The sequence below is a fragment of the Sceloporus undulatus genome, chromosome 8 (genome assembly GCF_019175285.1).
Source record: "Sceloporus undulatus isolate JIND9_A2432 ecotype Alabama chromosome 8, SceUnd_v1.1, whole genome shotgun sequence".
NCBI classification, from domain to species: Eukaryota; Metazoa; Chordata; class Lepidosauria; order Squamata; family Phrynosomatidae; genus Sceloporus; species Sceloporus undulatus.
Window position 1 is genome coordinate 1,461,978 of NC_056529.1, and position 15,407 is coordinate 1,477,384.

The following is a 15,407-nucleotide window of genomic DNA, read 5'->3' on the forward strand; positions in this document are numbered from 1 at the left end:
CCTGCCTGGTCAACTCCATCGCAGGCTGGAAGATGACAGTTATGGTTGGAGGAGTCTCTTCTTCGAGGCTAGCCCTGATGGAGCTGGGCCTGCCTGGTCAATTCCCTCGCAGGCCAGAAGATGACAGTTATGGAGGGAGGAGTCTCTTCTTCCAAGGTACCCCTGATGGAGCTGGGCCTGCCTGGTCATTTCCCTCGCAGGCTGGAGGATGACAGTTATGGAGGGAGGAGTCTTTTCTTCCAGGCTAGCCCTGGTGGATCTGGGCCTGCCTGGTCAACTCCCTCTCAGGCCGGAAGATGACAGTTAAGGAGGGAGGGGTCTCTTCTTCCAGGCTAGCCCTGATGGAGCTGGGCCTGCCTGGTCAATTCCCTCGCAGGCCAGAAGATGACAGTTATGGAAGGAGGAGTCTCTTCTTCCAGGCTAGCCCTGATGGAGCTGGGCCTGCCTGGTCAACTCCTTCACAGGCATGACTCCCTGGCAGGAGATTTTTGGATGCCAGGCCAGGAACAGCTGCAAGAGAGAATGTGAATTCAGGTTTATCGTTACAGAAATGGGCCAAGAGGAACAAAGAGGTTGGGTGTTTAATGGAGCCATGTGGCAAGAGAGCTGGGGCATAAAGGAAACACTTAGGCAGAAACCAGGCACTACTGAAGATCTGTGTGTCTGCCAAGGAGGAATCCTTTCTCTCCATTCCCTCTCAAGGAGGACCTCTTCCTTTGGGAGGGCAGTCTAGGTGCTGGCTCTCTAGGGGCGGTGGGTGCTGGGCCTGATCCCCTGAGATCCATGGGCGCCTGCCCAGCAGAGCCTTCAGCCATGGAGGTGAATAGACTTCCCAATGGAGGAGTCCCTTGTATCTGTAACTGCTGTGAGGGACCATCATTCAGCGCTGGCAAAGACCCTTCCAGTTGGCCAAGAACGCAAAATCACATACAGAGACACACAGAGTTGCAGAGGCAACCCTCTCTGGCTTCCCATCGCTTGCTGAACCGAGGCTCCTAGGGCTAGGGATGTTTTTGCTGCCGCTGCCACTCTGACAGCATCTGGAAAGCTTTGATCGACCATGAAGTTTTCCAAATATTTTAATAGGAATTTCAAATCTCATTCATAATCTGACATTTATCTTCTACTTAGCCACAGACGCATCCCATGCGCACACATCCCCCTGCGTCTTCTCAATGGCTTCATTGTTGCCTTTATTACTTTTCCCATTAAGCTGCCACAGCCGGGCTGGGCCAGGCTCCTCACAACGGCTGGCTAGTCAGCGGCCGGTCGGCTGGTGGAATCTGTCATCTCTGCCGGATGATTTACACTGGGCCCCAGCAATAACTTTATTTGTGTTGGAGGATAATTATCAGCTCCATTATTAATGTCTCTCACTTGCCCTGGGGGCAATACATCAAGGAGGTTAAAATATCTACAAGCAATAAAGCATGTGTTACAATTAAGCTGACACCTGGACTGCTCACCTGTGACAGCAACTCCAGCGCCCAGCTGTGGACATCCCTGGTGCTGGTGGAAGTGACCCTCTCCTCCGCTGCCCATGCTTGGCCACAGGAGTACCTCTATTGGCCACCAGCCCACACTTGCCCAAGGGGCACCTCTATGTCGCAATGTCCCATCAGACCACTCTGTGCAGCGTCTTTGCCCCGAGGGAGAGTTTTCCTGCTGGCCCAAACAGCAAAGCCTCCCTCTGTCCAGGAAGAGAGCCTGCCTGGCACCTGGGAAGGAACTCCAGAGCCTGGAGGGAGCAGCCATACAGAAGGCCTCTCATCTCCTGAGGATGGTGGGACGGGGAGAAGAAGGGCCTCCCCAAAGTCACGGACAGCTGCTTTCTGCCCCTTTGCAGCATTTTTGCAGCCATTGCCCACTTATTCCTTCTTCCAGATCAGAGGAAGGGACAACTTGCTTTGGCACCAACACAAACACACACACCGGAGGTATAGAAAGACACAGGGCTGGGGAAATGTGGAGGCTGTGATGCAAAGAGATAACTTTTCCAGCTTCTGCCTCCATCGTCTCCCTGGCAGAACAGCTCTTCAGAGAGGATCTCTCTTCTTCCTCAAAGATGTTTGTTTTCTCTTCCAGCATCTCAAAGGCGGAGTCTCTTGAGAAAATAAAGCACACACGAGGGTTGTAACTTGTGGGATGCTCCCTTTTCATCCAGTAATTTCTGCAAAGTGGCCGAAGACGTGCCTTGGAAAGTGCACTACCTGGGCAGCGGCAGCCCTCCGTGTGTCTGCATCTGATTAATTCCCTTCCTGCTGTTTTCCATTTTCTGTTTGGAAGGAAAACACACCCAGGCACTGGCCCCATCCACCTGGCATGAAGGAAAAGCAAAACAAGTCTGAGAGGTAAAATAATTCATCAGTTTCCCTGCTCCCTCGGTGGTTCTTCTTCTTCCTCTTCCTCCTCAATGCCCTCCCAGGAGCAAGGCCTGAGCCTCCTCAGCATCGCTTGGCAGCCAGAGAGCCCAGTCGGCCTGGCTTTGGGCCTCAGTGGTGGATGGGTCTCCTCCAGAGTCAGACCACTTCCTACTTGCAGAACTGGCACCTGCCTCTTTCTGAGGGAAATGAGATGCTCAGGGCCAGGATCAGCTGGGCCTCTTGGCCTTTGCAAGCAGCCAGGGCTGGGGAGAGAGCAAAGCAATAAACACACATTTCCCTGTGCCCTGGGTTTGGTCTTGGTGGCACCTGCCCCCATGCCACCCCTCCAGGCCTCCTGCCCCGCTCCATCTCAGCATTCAGGGCAGGAGGAAGGCAGGATCCGAGAGCCAGTCCTTCTAGGCCACGTTTGCCCACGACACCTTGAAGGCCTTTCATAAAAAGGGTATTAAAATATTGCCATTAATTAGCAACTCATTTTATGCCATCTCTCAGGTCCCAGGTGGGATTAAAGAACCATATTAGGGCACGATGGCTCTCGGAGAGACACAAAGAGAGCGCCTTCCACTCTGGCTGTCTTTCAGGGTGTCCTCCAGAGTGTCCTCCAGGCCGGTTCTCTTCCTTGGCCAGCTGCTGCTCTGCCTCCAAGCCCCTTTGGACTGGCGGTGGTGACCTTCAGGCAAATCATCCCAGGGCTGCCTTTCCTGGGGCTTTGTGTGATGTGTGCCCTCAGGGCCTTCCAAGGCTACACCCCGCTATTCCCCGTCACCCCCTCTGGGGCGGTCTCCCATCCAAGTCCCATCCAGGCCTGGCTCTGCTGGCCCTGAACCCAGGCGCTGCAAGGAGAGAAGGAGGGAGGGAGACAGGGGTCCCCAGCGGGCCTTGCGCGACCCCTGGCGGAAGCTCCTGGCCTTGCCTCCACCGCTGTCCAGGTGCTGAAGGCCTCCTACTCTTGGCAGGCTGCCCTCGGTCGCCCCTCCGCCTCCACCTCCCTGCTGGCCTGGGTGGGGGGCTGCCCTGGGTTTTCTGGGCCAGGACCCCGGGAGGAAGGGGTTTTTCCCAGAGTTTCAGGCAGGAGCCCCCTCCCTGCCTCCTCTCTCCCAGGGTTTCCCATCCAGGGACTCACCTGTCCTGACCAGGCTTAGCTTCGTTGGGAGGGCTCACTGCATGTCAGGGCTGCCTCAGAGGCCAGCGGGTGGCAGCTGCATGGCACTGGCGGGAGAGATTGCCTCTGGGCCACCCCAGACCACCTTCCCTAACCCTAACCGGGAGGGGAAAGGTTTGCCCAGTGTCTGGTCCAGGCCCCAGGCCCAGCTCCTCTTCGCCCAAGGCCCCCTCCGCCTCCCAGTGGGGCATGATGGGCAACGGCGAAGAAATGTGGCTCCCCAGGCCCAGGACAGAGACCATATCCCTTTATGGGGGAAAGGGGAGCGCCACAGAGCCAATGGCGAGAAAATGCTGCCCTGTGGGTTTATTGCAGCCTCTCTTCCAAATCTGGGTGGCAGGGTCTCTCAACATTTATGGCTCCTTTCATTTTGGGTGGCACAGTGGGCATTTCCACTTTAACCCAGGCTTTCTCCTGCTTCTTCTTTATCGCCTGCATTGGATGTTCACATCAATACACGTCCAGGTGGCTTATCCTTTAATTTAATGCGATGAGTCAGTTTGCTAAGTATGAGTGTCCCTCTATGGTTTGCAGTTGCAGAGCTGAGAGAGGCCAGGAGGGCCAACGCTTCCCAAACCCCCAAGGGGTCTGTGGAAGAGGGTCCCACTGCTCTGGGGCAGGCCATCTGGGTGCAGAGGAAGGCCCTGGGGGCAAGAGAGCTCTAGGCTGCGTCCCCAGACAGCCCTTCTGCAGTGGTCATTTTTGGCCAAGTCACACTGCATTAACCTTGTCCAAAGTCTAAGCAGAGTTGAGGGCCTCCTGAGGCAAAGCTAACAGAACTGATGCTGGACCCTCATTTGAAGCTCCTGGAAAGGTTACAAAAGGTAGACCATCCAAATATAGTGTACTTTCCAGGGAAGACACCAAGGCTAAAAGAAAAGGTATACTTTCTAGTCCCAGAATTCAAAGATATAGCTGTGTTAGTCTGTGGAATCAGTACTTAGAGAGATCTTGTAGCACCTTTGAGAAAGATGTTGGCAGCATGAGCTTTCCTAGACTTGAGCCTCCTTCCAAATGCATCTGAGGCAGTAGACTTAAGTAGTCTATGAAAGCTCATGCTGCCAACTTCTTTCTTTCAGTGAGTCTCAAAGGTGCTACAAGGTCTCTCCTTTCTAGTCTCAGGGCACATTTTGCAGAGAGACTCTGGTCTTGTGTTCCTTCTTGATAAACCCAAGGGGACCCCTGTTTCCTTTCTATATCAGAAACTGTTAGCTTTGGGGTGGACCTAAGGACAAGATGCCCACCTGGTGAGGGCAAGATGCCTAAGCTCATAAGACAAAACCAAAACCCACACAGAACACACTAAACTACAAAGTACCACTATTTCTCTTTCTCCTCCATCCCCTCCCTCTTTTTTTGAGAAAAAAAACTGGCATGGAAGTGCTATTTTCAAACATTTTATCAACAAGTTTTCAAACAAACAGCTGCAGCATAGAAGCTTGTGCAGAATGCAGCCTCTCCTTCACTTCAAAGCATGTCAAATCTGAATCAAACAGCTTAGCCACCTGTTTCCACTTTGCAAGCAACCAATCTTTGTTCTCCAAGTAACAAAGCTGTTTCCAATTTGAAAGCAGCAAATCAAAGTTTAATTATTTTGTCCTTCAGAGCATTCAACTATCTTTGCACTGAGGGTTTTTCCCCAGAGATGTAGGCCTATCGTTGGCTGGCCGAAAAAGAGGAGAGCAGGCAGACAACTCAAGACCACATTCCTCAGGACAATGGGATTTGTCAGTCTCTAGCTTTCCATTCTCCAAAGGCAAAATGTGCATTTTATCTCCGTGCCCAAATTGGGGCTGTTTTTCTCTCCCCAAGAAAAACGCATTAATTTTAGGGCAAAAGCGTATTGGCTGAAAGCCACCCTCCTGGAAATTTCCAAAGGAAAGCACACCCTCCCTCCCTCTCATTCCAAAATAAAAATTGAGGACTCTCTTCCAGGTCCGCATTCTCTGAAGATGCCAGCCACAGATGCCGGTAAAACGCCAGGAAGAAACTTCTAGAACATGGCCAGAGAGCCCGAAAAACCCACAAAAAGCTATGGATGCCAGCCATAAAAGCCTTCGACTTCACATCTGAAGACCCTTTTTGAGAGAGAGGCACTGAAGGAATGACAGGCCCACCTTCCAATCCTACCTCACACTTTACCAGAGACAGAGAGAAGGGGTCTCTCATGTGCACCCACTTACTCTTCCTTATCCTCTTCTCTCCTCCCTCGTTCTTCCCTTTCCCTCCAAAAGCAACCTTCCACTCCTCCTCTGCCCCTTCCTTCCCAATGTGGATTTGCTCCTCTCACTCCAGCTTCCTCTGTCTTTTCTAACTATATTAGATGTTTATTTCTCCTCGCCCACTTTCCTATCAAGTCAGATGAAATTTATGCCACTGATATTTTATTTAGAATTTGGCTCTTCCTGTTCACTTCTCACCCTTCAGTCATTTGCCTGCAATATTATTATTGTATCATTCCCAGCAGTTTTTTCTCCTCCATCCTTAAACCCTTTTAAATTAAAATTTTATTTAATTTTTCATCTTCTGATCCTTCTCGTTCTCATTTCTTTGGCAGACATGCCTGTTATTTTTCTAGTTATGTTTGGTGCGTTTCATGGGGAAAGAAGAAAGTATTAGCACTAGCAGAACTACCCACATTGCTAGTATTATAGTAACTGCCATTATCCTCTCCAGGGAAAGGTGATAAACAATGGCTGGTCTCTTCCTTGTCAGCCAGCGTCCCTCTGTGTTTCCCTTGGGCTGAATGCTCTGCCCCAAAAGGGGCTGCGGAGGGGGCTTTTTCTTTTCTCCTTCTCCTTGCACAACCCCTAGAGCCTCCGTCTGTCTCTCCTGTGGCTATCCTGCCCTCCTGTATGTTTCATTCACACTCACATGTGCCCAGTGGCCTCATGCGCTGCACATGCGTCCCTCTGGCCACCCACCTGCCTCAGATATGCTCCCTGTGGAGTCAGGTAGTCATATTCCTGGAGACACATCGGTGCCAGGGATCTTGCCCTTGCCAGCCGCGCCAACGCCAACATCCCTTCTGCAAGGCCAAAGACACGGATGCCCAATCAAGAGCACCAGCAGCTCTGATGTGCCTCCCCCAGAGGCATTCGTGTGGGTCTCTCTCCACAGCCATGGGACCCCCCCCCCCAAATGGCCATCCTTCTGGCCCAGTCACCCCCTGCCAGCCCACCGCTCTCCCTGGCGCTGCCCACCTGGGCTCCACAGCTGCTGGGCACCCAGCCACCAACAATTTACCTGAGATGGAGGCAAATCACTGTGGAGAGGAACAAGAGCTCTGTTGGTGGAATTTGCTCCCAATCCACTGAAAAATGAGTTTAATTAGTATATTGTTCTATTCCTGCAGTTCAAATGCTGCAGTCAAGAGGGCTTATAATTCCAGTATTTGCAATTTTTAAAAATTAATTTTTAAGTTTGATTTCAATTTAGTTTTTGATTCTTTTTTTTTAAAGAAAACTGTAACAATTATTTTTCTGTTGCATAGCTATTTCTCACTTTTGCTTAATTACTGATATCCATCTTTATAAGTGCCAGACCTAAGGAAAGGCCCAGAAATCTGGCATTTTACGCAGGGAAATGTGATGCCAGGAAAGGCCACCCCAGGAGCCGGCTGTGGGCAAGGGGCTAAAGGTCTCATGGCTACCAGCCAGGCTGGCTTTCAGTCACCTCCATCCTCAGAGAGGCTTGCACCTTCCTGCATCCTGGCATCTTTGTCCATTCCTGCCACCTCTGTTCTGCCAGCCTTTGCTCAGCTGGTAAACATGGACCCCATAAATAATGAATGGGGGAGAGAGAAAGGAAGGTCAGGGAGGGGTAACTGGCACAAGGCATTCCTCATTGGCCCTGGCAACGCAGGTGGGTGAGGCTGGTACCAGCCCTCCTTTGCCCAGATCTGGGGGAGACCCACTGGGGCCAACTCTCCTGTTTTCTCAAGAGCTTATTTTGTGGGTCAAGGGGATCCCCGCTGCCTTGCTCATCCCAGAGAGAAAGGGGCCAGTTTTCACGTTGTAACACTTTGGGTGCCCTGCGTACCTGTGCAGCGCATGCAGTGGGGGCTCTTCCCTTGGCATTTCCCAGAGCCCATAAGCCCCCCAAGTGGGCCCCATCTGAAGCTGGAGGAAGGCTGGGGCTGCTCTGGAGAGCCCTTCCCTCTCCTGGCCCCCACAGCAAACAAGGCTCCCAGTCATGTGGATCCTGACCTCCTCTCCCATCTGAAAGAACTTCAGGACAGCCATGGAGCCCTGGGCCCCATGGAGTGGCCCGTTCTGCAGGCAGGGCCCATTCTGAGACGAAGACCCTTCTTCACGGGGGCAGACCTCCAAGGGGCACGCAGGCAACCGGGGGGCTGGCTCTTCTCGCCCCATCCCTGCATATGCACAGGCTTTGGCCCATCCCAAGGAGCATGAAACGTGCCACTGCTGCCACGTGTTTGTTGAGTGCTGGGCCGTGTGGCCTTGAGATGGTGGTTCTGATCTATTTTTTATAAGGGAGCTGGCCTTCCTCCGACTTTGATGTTCCTCGTCCAGAGGGGCCGTCATCGCCGCAAGGGCCAGCATTGAGATTCAAGCCTTGTAGCTCTTCTCCAGCGCTTTGATGCACGCTGGAGTCATTAGCCTTATCATTACTGACGCCCCTGCATCGCATCTAAAATGCGCACGGCTTCTCTTGGCTAATGAGAAGGGGATTCGTGTGGCTCACGCAGGAAGATTCAGCCGCTGTAATTCAATCTGGAGCCTTGAAAAGTGAGGTTTTGGACTACAGCTCCCAAAATCCCCCAGATTCGCAGCCGGGTTTTAGAAAGTGATGGCTCTGAGCCCTAACCCTAGCATGGCCCACACTGACCGGCCGCAGGGAAGCCGGGGAATGGGAGCACATGCTGGGCCAGCTGCCTCTGAGATTTTGCTGTTCTCCTGAAGCAAACTTGATTAATTTGCAACCTGATGGCTAAGGAGAAGGCATAAGCTGCAGGAAGAGAAGCAGGCCACTCATGGGGAAGGCGTGTGGCCCTCTGGGTCAGCAGAAGAGGGGTCCTGGCCCTCTGTCCCAGGCACTGGAGAGGAACATGAGGAGAACCGGGCAGCGGCCTCATCCAGACAGGCCAAGTGGCCTTCCTGGCGCTCCTGGCTGCTTCTTTTCCAAGAATGGTCTTGCAACCAAAGCAAGACTGGATGAGGGCCAGCCATCTTGTTGAGATGAAGAATGGGGATGATGGTGCCTGGTAAATCATTTTGAAGCTGGAAAACACACAGGTGCACTGAAGGACGAAAAGAGACTTTATGGAGAGCAACCAAGATTAGCAAAGGAATTTTTGATATTTGGTTCACCAAAGGCGGCAGAGTCTATCAATTTTTATTATTACAGTATATACCTGTTGTTCCCCAGCCCCATTCTGTTGAGAATGTCTCTGCGATTTCAAAGGGCATTACACTTTATGTGTGTCATTTGCTGTACTCAGAAGAATCGCGCTCTCGGGCATTGAAATGTATCTGGAGAGGCCAACGAAGCTTGTCCCTCTGCAGCCTCCCTCCATCGCCAGAGGGTTATCTGTGTGTTTGTGTTAGTGTGGATCTGCCGGCGGTCAAATGTTGGTAGCGGGGGGGGTGGGTGGTCCCCACAACCCAAAAGGGGCCATAAGGCTGGACGCCTGCCCTGGCTCACTGAAACTGGTGCAGACCCAGAGGCCAGCTGTGGCTAGTGAGTGCCCCTCCGCCTCTCTGGTAGCCACTGCCTTCTATGGGCAACTGGTCCTGGTTTGGTCCTGCCCATCCCTCCCTGACCCTCTTGAAGCCCTGGCCAGTAGGCTGAAGTCTGGCCACAGCCTGGCAAGAGAGCAGGTCCAGCCACAGCGTCCCCCCCACCAGCCCAGTCCAGAAACGGATGGCCACGGTGATTACGTATCTTCTTTATAGGGACACTTTAAAATACGGCTATCAAATTAAAATGCTTTTTTAAAGAGCGAACAGCTGGTTCACAGCTTCAAAGCAAGTTGAGATAAATTAAATAAAGGGGATAATAAAATCCAAGCCTAATTTAATTTGTGGTACATGCAGATGCTGGCAACTCTTTTAAAATAAGCAAAAGACGCCAAAGTCAACAGACCCAGTAACTCTGAGGTGTTTGTTACGCAAATGTGATGCCAGGTTGCAAAAGCAAGAGCAATGGAATGCCAGAATAGGTGCATCAGCAGAAAGGAGTCAAAGAGAGTGTGATGCTGCAGCAGAAAAGGCCAACACAGTTCCATGCTGCTGCAGGAACAAAGTACACAAACCCAAAGGGAGACATAGTGCAGCTCTCCTTGGCTGTAGCAAACCTTGGTCTTGGCTGCTCTATAGAGGGCTTCAAAAGGAAGCTAGATGGATCCATGGAGAAGGAGGGAGGGGGTCAATGGCTACCAGGCAGGACAGCCACAGATCACACAGCAAACCACAATGGATGGAGACGGGACCCAGTCTGGGAGAAAGGCAGGAAGGGAGAACGATGACCGCCAGGCTGTCCGGAAACCTTTTCTCCAGCAACGGAGGGAGGGCTGCATTGGAAAGAAAATCTGGCAGAGCCTGCTGGCCAGAAGAGGGTGTTCCAAACGCTGCAGCCCAGGCTTCCCCCTCCAGCCCAGGAGGTCTGCGGCTCAGGCTGCCTGGCCTCACAGCGAGGCCAAGAGCCCCCTCCAGAAGAGAGAGGGGAGGAGGAAGGGGAGGATGGAGGAGGAAGAGGAGAAGAGAATCACATCTCTCCAAACAACCCCCCAGCCCCTTCCAAAGCGCCGTGAATAATGTCACCTTATCTTGGGCAACATTATTCCTTCCGTAATACCAGAGAAATTATGACAATATGCTGTTCTACATGAAAGTACACAGCTGAGTGATTTGCCCGACCCGACAGCTGCCACTCTCTCCTCTAAGCAGATGGCAGAGATAAAAACACAATGCCGGGAACAGGTTGATAAAGACATCCCGGTCATTACGGGCTCCTCACTGCAGAACGGCTGCCGCAGGGGACGCAACTGAAACGCACACAGTGCCAGCGCCACCAGATTCCACCCCTGTTCTGGAAGATCACTGGGGGCAACCATTAATTCTGCCCATGCCATTCTCCCACATCACCCAGTCATTGCCAGGGAAAGGGGACCAGGAGGAGGAGGGATCAATGGAGTAAGAGACCCTCTGAAGCAGCAGATTTTTTGTTGGGGAGTGTCAATGACCAATCTGCCCAGGTGAGGGATGGCCCATAAGGACTGATGCCATGCAGCCACCATTGTGGGGAGTGGGCACTGGTCACAAGCCCTCAAGCGGTGTGTGTGTGTGTGTATGTGAGTGTGCTCATTTCCAGGGCTTGTACATGGATTTAGAGTGCCAGCAGGGTCTCCATGAACACCACTTAGGTTGCTCTCATGGCCTGGAGTCACCCACATTCTTGGATGTGCTCCATTTGGGGACCCTTCATCTCTTTACTTCCTGCAAGGAGCTCACGGTTGTGGATGCAGCTCCTTTTCTCCTTAGCTCAACCTCACAACCACAGCCTTGTGAGGTAGGCCAGGGGGAGGACCAGCGAATGGCCCAGTGCTGCCCAGTGGGGCTTCACGGCTAAGCTGAGGACTGAAGGCTGGACCCCCCCAAATCCTGGCCCAACATCTGAGCCCATACTACCCCCACCTGTGCATGGCCCAATGTGGTATCTATGGCACTGCCCCCCAGCTGCCGCCCGTCCATCCATCCGTCTGCGGCTTCCGCCTCCCTTCACGCATTGCGGTGCCGCTTCCTCTCACTGCTAATTTGCACATCTGGTTATTACTCACCTAGAGGCCGCGATCATCGCCGGGGGAAGAATTATAAATAAATGTGTACAAACAAACAGACGCTGTCATTTAAAAAATCGATCCATCTAGTAAAAAGGCCCCACTTAGGGCCCGAGCAGCGGATGGCTGAACGTGTGTCAGAAGCGCCTGTGAGGAAAGAGCCCAGCGATCAATCCAGATGATTATGGGGGGAGAAGTGGGGTGAGGGGGGAAGGGGGCTGCAGAGAAGGAGCCCACCCCAGCGAAGAAGCAGCCCCCCAACACACATGCTGCAAGGTCTTGGTCTCTGGCCCACAAGAGGGAGAGGGAGAAAGAGGGGAGGCACTGGCCAGTTTGGCCCCTTTGCTGGGGGGGCAACATAACAGCCCCCTCCCCACCCCCCGAACACCCAGCAGAGAAGGGGGGCTGTTATTCAGCATGGCTGGCTACTGAGCAGTGAGAGGTGCCCCCTTCCTTGCATCCTTCCCTCCCAGACTCCTCCAAGGCAGCACTATGAGCTGTCAGACACAACAGTGCCACTCAAGAAGCACATCCTGCAACCTTTTGGGGCCCCACCCCACCCCATTGCCGCCCCATTGTGCCAAAATGTAGCAAGACCCCTAATGCTATGCAACCCAGAGGGGAGCCCCTGGCGAAGGAACATGCAAGACCCAGGGAGGGAGAAGTGCCAATGATGTGGCCACCCCACTATTTGGGCCACAAGGGGGGGACCATCTCTCCAAAGGACACCTTGTTGTCTGGGCTCTGCTCCAAAGGCAGCCCCCTCCACACCACATCCCCACGACAAACAGACCCCTAGTGTGCATGCACACATGCGTGAACACATGGGGCAGAGAACTGAAGGGTGGAGTTTGAGCCTCTGCTGACTTCTGGGATTTGAAGTGGCAAGCCATCACATTAAGGAGAGAGACGTGTGTCGGTGTCTGGTTTTGGCTCTGGTGCCTGGTTCTCTTTGGCATGACCCACAGACGGTGCAACTGTCTCTTCCCAGAGAAAATCTGTGGGTCTTGCCAAAGGGCACAGAATTTGATGTCGGGAAGGAACCGCCTTCCTCACTTCTGTGCCCCTCCAAGTGGAAACTCCCCTTCAGCTGCATCCATATCTTCCCTTCCATATTCCAGTCCCACATCTGCCCCACTGCAGGCCCATGAGCTAAGCCCCTTTCGAGGTGCGCATCTCTCCTGAGCATTTACATACCTTCTGAGAGTGTTTTCTAAACCTGGGGCTGCAGAAGTGGCATGTTCCCATTCATGCAATTTCTTGCTCGGTTTTTCAACGATCCTATTTTGGAACAAACCTCAGGAGTCGCCTGCAGTTACGCTGCTATCTCAGTTTTGCTTTCCTTTTCTTTACTGAACATCACTTGATGGATCTAATCGCCTCTTCATTTATTAATAAGGAAAAGAAATGTTTCTACATACATTTGCTGCCTCCAACAACAAATCAATCTCTGTTCCAGTGTTATTTCCATTCGGCTGCCCTCAAGCCATTCAGAAGCTCAGCATCTACTTCATGCTTTGCACACTCTGTGACACGCGTGGCTTGTCCCTCGGAAATCATCACAGGCGCAATGCCCACCTCCCTCGTCTCCTGTGATGCGGTCTGCAACATAATTCAGAAGTAGGACCCACCGTTGCCCCTCTTTACAAGCACACAAATCAAATGCAGGCCTGACCCTGATCTCCTGGATGGCTGACGTGAATCCCATGGGGAGCAGGAGAGGTGCTCACGCGCACCGAAGTGCCATGTGCTGCTCAGCTGGAGGGAGCCCATAGCAAGGCTGGCAGGAGCAGCCTGGTCCTCCCTCACTGCATTGACCATTCCCCCTTGGCAGCCCTGCAGATCCTGAGGCAAGCGCCAGTGACCCTCCGTCCCTCCTCTCAGCAGATTCAGGGCCTTTTCCAGCGATCCGTTACTTTCCAAGGCCTTGCATCCAGGATTGCGCTGATTCAGTCAACTGTGTTGATCTCTCCGAACTGAGCTTGTAAGGAGCCGGGGCCACCCTCCACGAGGCTGACCTGCCCCCAGTCAGGGCTAGCACTGGGGGCCTTCCAGCCACAGAGAGGAGGCCTCGCCACAGAGCCCCCCTGGGCTACCAGGAAACCCCTGGGGCTCCCCCAGCGCAGGCCTGAAGAAGAGGAGGCTGCCCCTCGTCCACGGAGGGGAAAGGCCTTGCACATGTCCATGGCAGCTCCCTCCCAGGGGCCTACGAAGATCTCCCTGCGCCAACCAAGGAGGGCGGAGGAGACCCCCTTCCCTTCCTGCGCTGCTCTTTCTAGGAGGAGGCACCTTGGACGCCTTGGGCTGCCTGGCCCTGGCCCTGGCCCTGGCCCTAGCCCTGGCCCTTCCTGCCCCTGGGCCAGTCTGCAGAGCCACAGCTGAGTCTCCCCAGGAGCAGGATGCTGGTGCTGCTGGTCTCCTCCTCCACCTCTTCCACGCCTTCCTCTCGGCCACTGGCTCTCCTCCTTCCTCCCAGGCCTGCCCCAAGGCAGCCCCTCCAAGCGCCCCCCATGGAAGGGCGAGGGGCTCCATCCGCTTTAACTGCCACGGCTCAAACGCAAGGAACCCTGGGAGCACACCTGAGCCAGTCTCGCCACCAGCTTCCAGGAGGAGCACGCATTCACACGTTCGCCCGCACGCGCGTCGAAGGGCGGGAATGCCTACCACGGAGCGGAGACACCTCGCGCATGCGCACTGGCAGGACGAGGCGGAGCAGGCGCACGGCGTGGCGCCCACAGATGTGTGAGCAAGAGAGAGAGAGACTCACGCGCAGCGCCGACCTTCCGGGAACAGCCTCCAGTGGCCCGTTTCCGAGGAGGAGCCGCCAGCGAGCCTCTATACTTTCCTATCTCTATCCAGGCCGGGCACGGGAGCGGGCCGGGCGCATGCGCACTCCGCGTCCCTCCCTCCCTCCCTGTGAGCGCCATGGAGGGCCCTTCGGCCGGCGGAGAGTCCCAGGCAGACCGAGGCACGCAGGGGCTGCGGCCAGGGAGGAGGGCAGGGCAGGGCAGGGCAGGGCGGCTCCCAGAGTCCCCTCACCCGCAGCCCCAGCAGCCAGGGCCCTGGAGGATGCTGGGAGCTGCAGTCCCCAGGAGGAGGAGGAGGAGTGGAGGTCCCTGCAGCCCTGGACCTGGGGGATACTGGGAGCTGCAGTCCCCAGGAGGAGTAGGAGTGGAGGTCCCTGCAGCCTTGGACCTGGGGGATGCTGGGAGCTGTTCCATGGGGTGCCGCAGGGGTCCTTCCAGGGTCTCCCTTTCTCCTCCTCCTTCCTTCTTTCCTTCACTGATCCTTTCTTTCCGCACAGGAGGAGAAGGAAGAGGAGGCAGCAGCAGCCATCCCAGTAGAGAAGCGCATCCAGCTCCCTGCCCTGCTGCATTGCATGGTGATGACGGAGGCTCCGATGAGCGGCTGTGGGGGTCCCTTTGGGCGCTGCTCCCTTCATCCCCGGAGGGCCTGACGCTGGGCCTGGAGGGGAGCTCTGTGGTGCCCCCCAGCGTCGTTGGGTTGCTCCGTCAGGCAGCGGCACTGCTATTCCGTGCGCCTGTGGGCCCACAGCCGGGTCCTGAGTGCGAGGCCTGCCTTGGGTGCAGCCGAGCGGCCTGTGACTTTTCCTGGGAGCAGCTGCAGGTGGGCCCCTGGCGCGAGGTGAAGGCGGCCTGGAGGAGGGCCTTCGCCTGGGGCTGCCTCTTCCGCGCCCTCTGCCTCTGCCGGGGCCCCATAGGCTCTCCCCGCGAGGCCCTGCATGCCTGTGACCTGGGCCTGCTCCTGGGGGCGCCTGTCCTGGACAATGCTCTGGGCAAGATGGCCACCATCCTCCAGCGACACCTGAACCCAGACCCCCCAGGGACCCATCGGCCTCTGACAGTGACCGAAGGGGAGCCCCCCTGCAAGGTACGCCCCGGGCTTCTATGTGTGACGTTCCCCTGAGAGCCCTCTTTCCCGGGAAGGAGGGTAGCAGAGGCTCCCCCTTTTCTGGCCAGGAAGAGAGGCAGGGGGGGGTCCTTCCGGAGGTCACAGCCCACCCTCTGCTGCTTTGCCAAGGCAGGTTCGTTGGCGGCTG

General features: G+C 54.8%; 2 protein-coding genes across 2 annotated transcripts in view; one reads left to right on the forward strand and one right to left on the reverse strand.

Annotated features, from left to right (window-relative positions):
• Nucleotides 1-14,114: 14,114 nt before the first annotated feature.
• On the forward strand, nucleotides 14,115-15,391 carry LOC121914579 (bifunctional peptidase and arginyl-hydroxylase JMJD5-like). The gene is made up of 2 exons (XM_042438117.1): nucleotides 14,115-14,315; nucleotides 14,652-15,391. The coding sequence occupies exons 1-2, from the start codon at nucleotides 14,273-14,275 to the stop codon at nucleotides 15,272-15,274; spliced, it is 666 nt and encodes a 221-aa protein (XP_042294051.1). The 5' UTR covers nucleotides 14,115-14,272; the 3' UTR covers nucleotides 15,275-15,391.
• The window catches only part of NSMCE1 (NSE1 homolog, SMC5-SMC6 complex component), a 6,893-nt gene continuing 6,844 nt past the window's right edge, over nucleotides 15,359-15,407 (reverse strand). The window contains exon 7 of the mRNA XM_042437727.1: nucleotides 15,359-15,404. Within this exon, the coding sequence (XP_042293661.1) occupies nucleotides 15,359-15,404 (46 nt within the window). The remainder of the gene's footprint in view (nucleotides 15,405-15,407) is intronic.

Coding starts and splice junctions, on each gene's coding strand:
- LOC121914579 (XM_042438117.1), top strand. CDS start 14,273: ATGGAGGGCCCTTCGGCCGGCGGAGAGTCCCAGGCAGACCGAG. Junction 14,316..14,651: donor AGAGTCCCAGGCAGACCGAG/GCACGCAGGGGC, acceptor CTTTCCGCACAG/GAGGAGAAGGAAGAGGAGGC.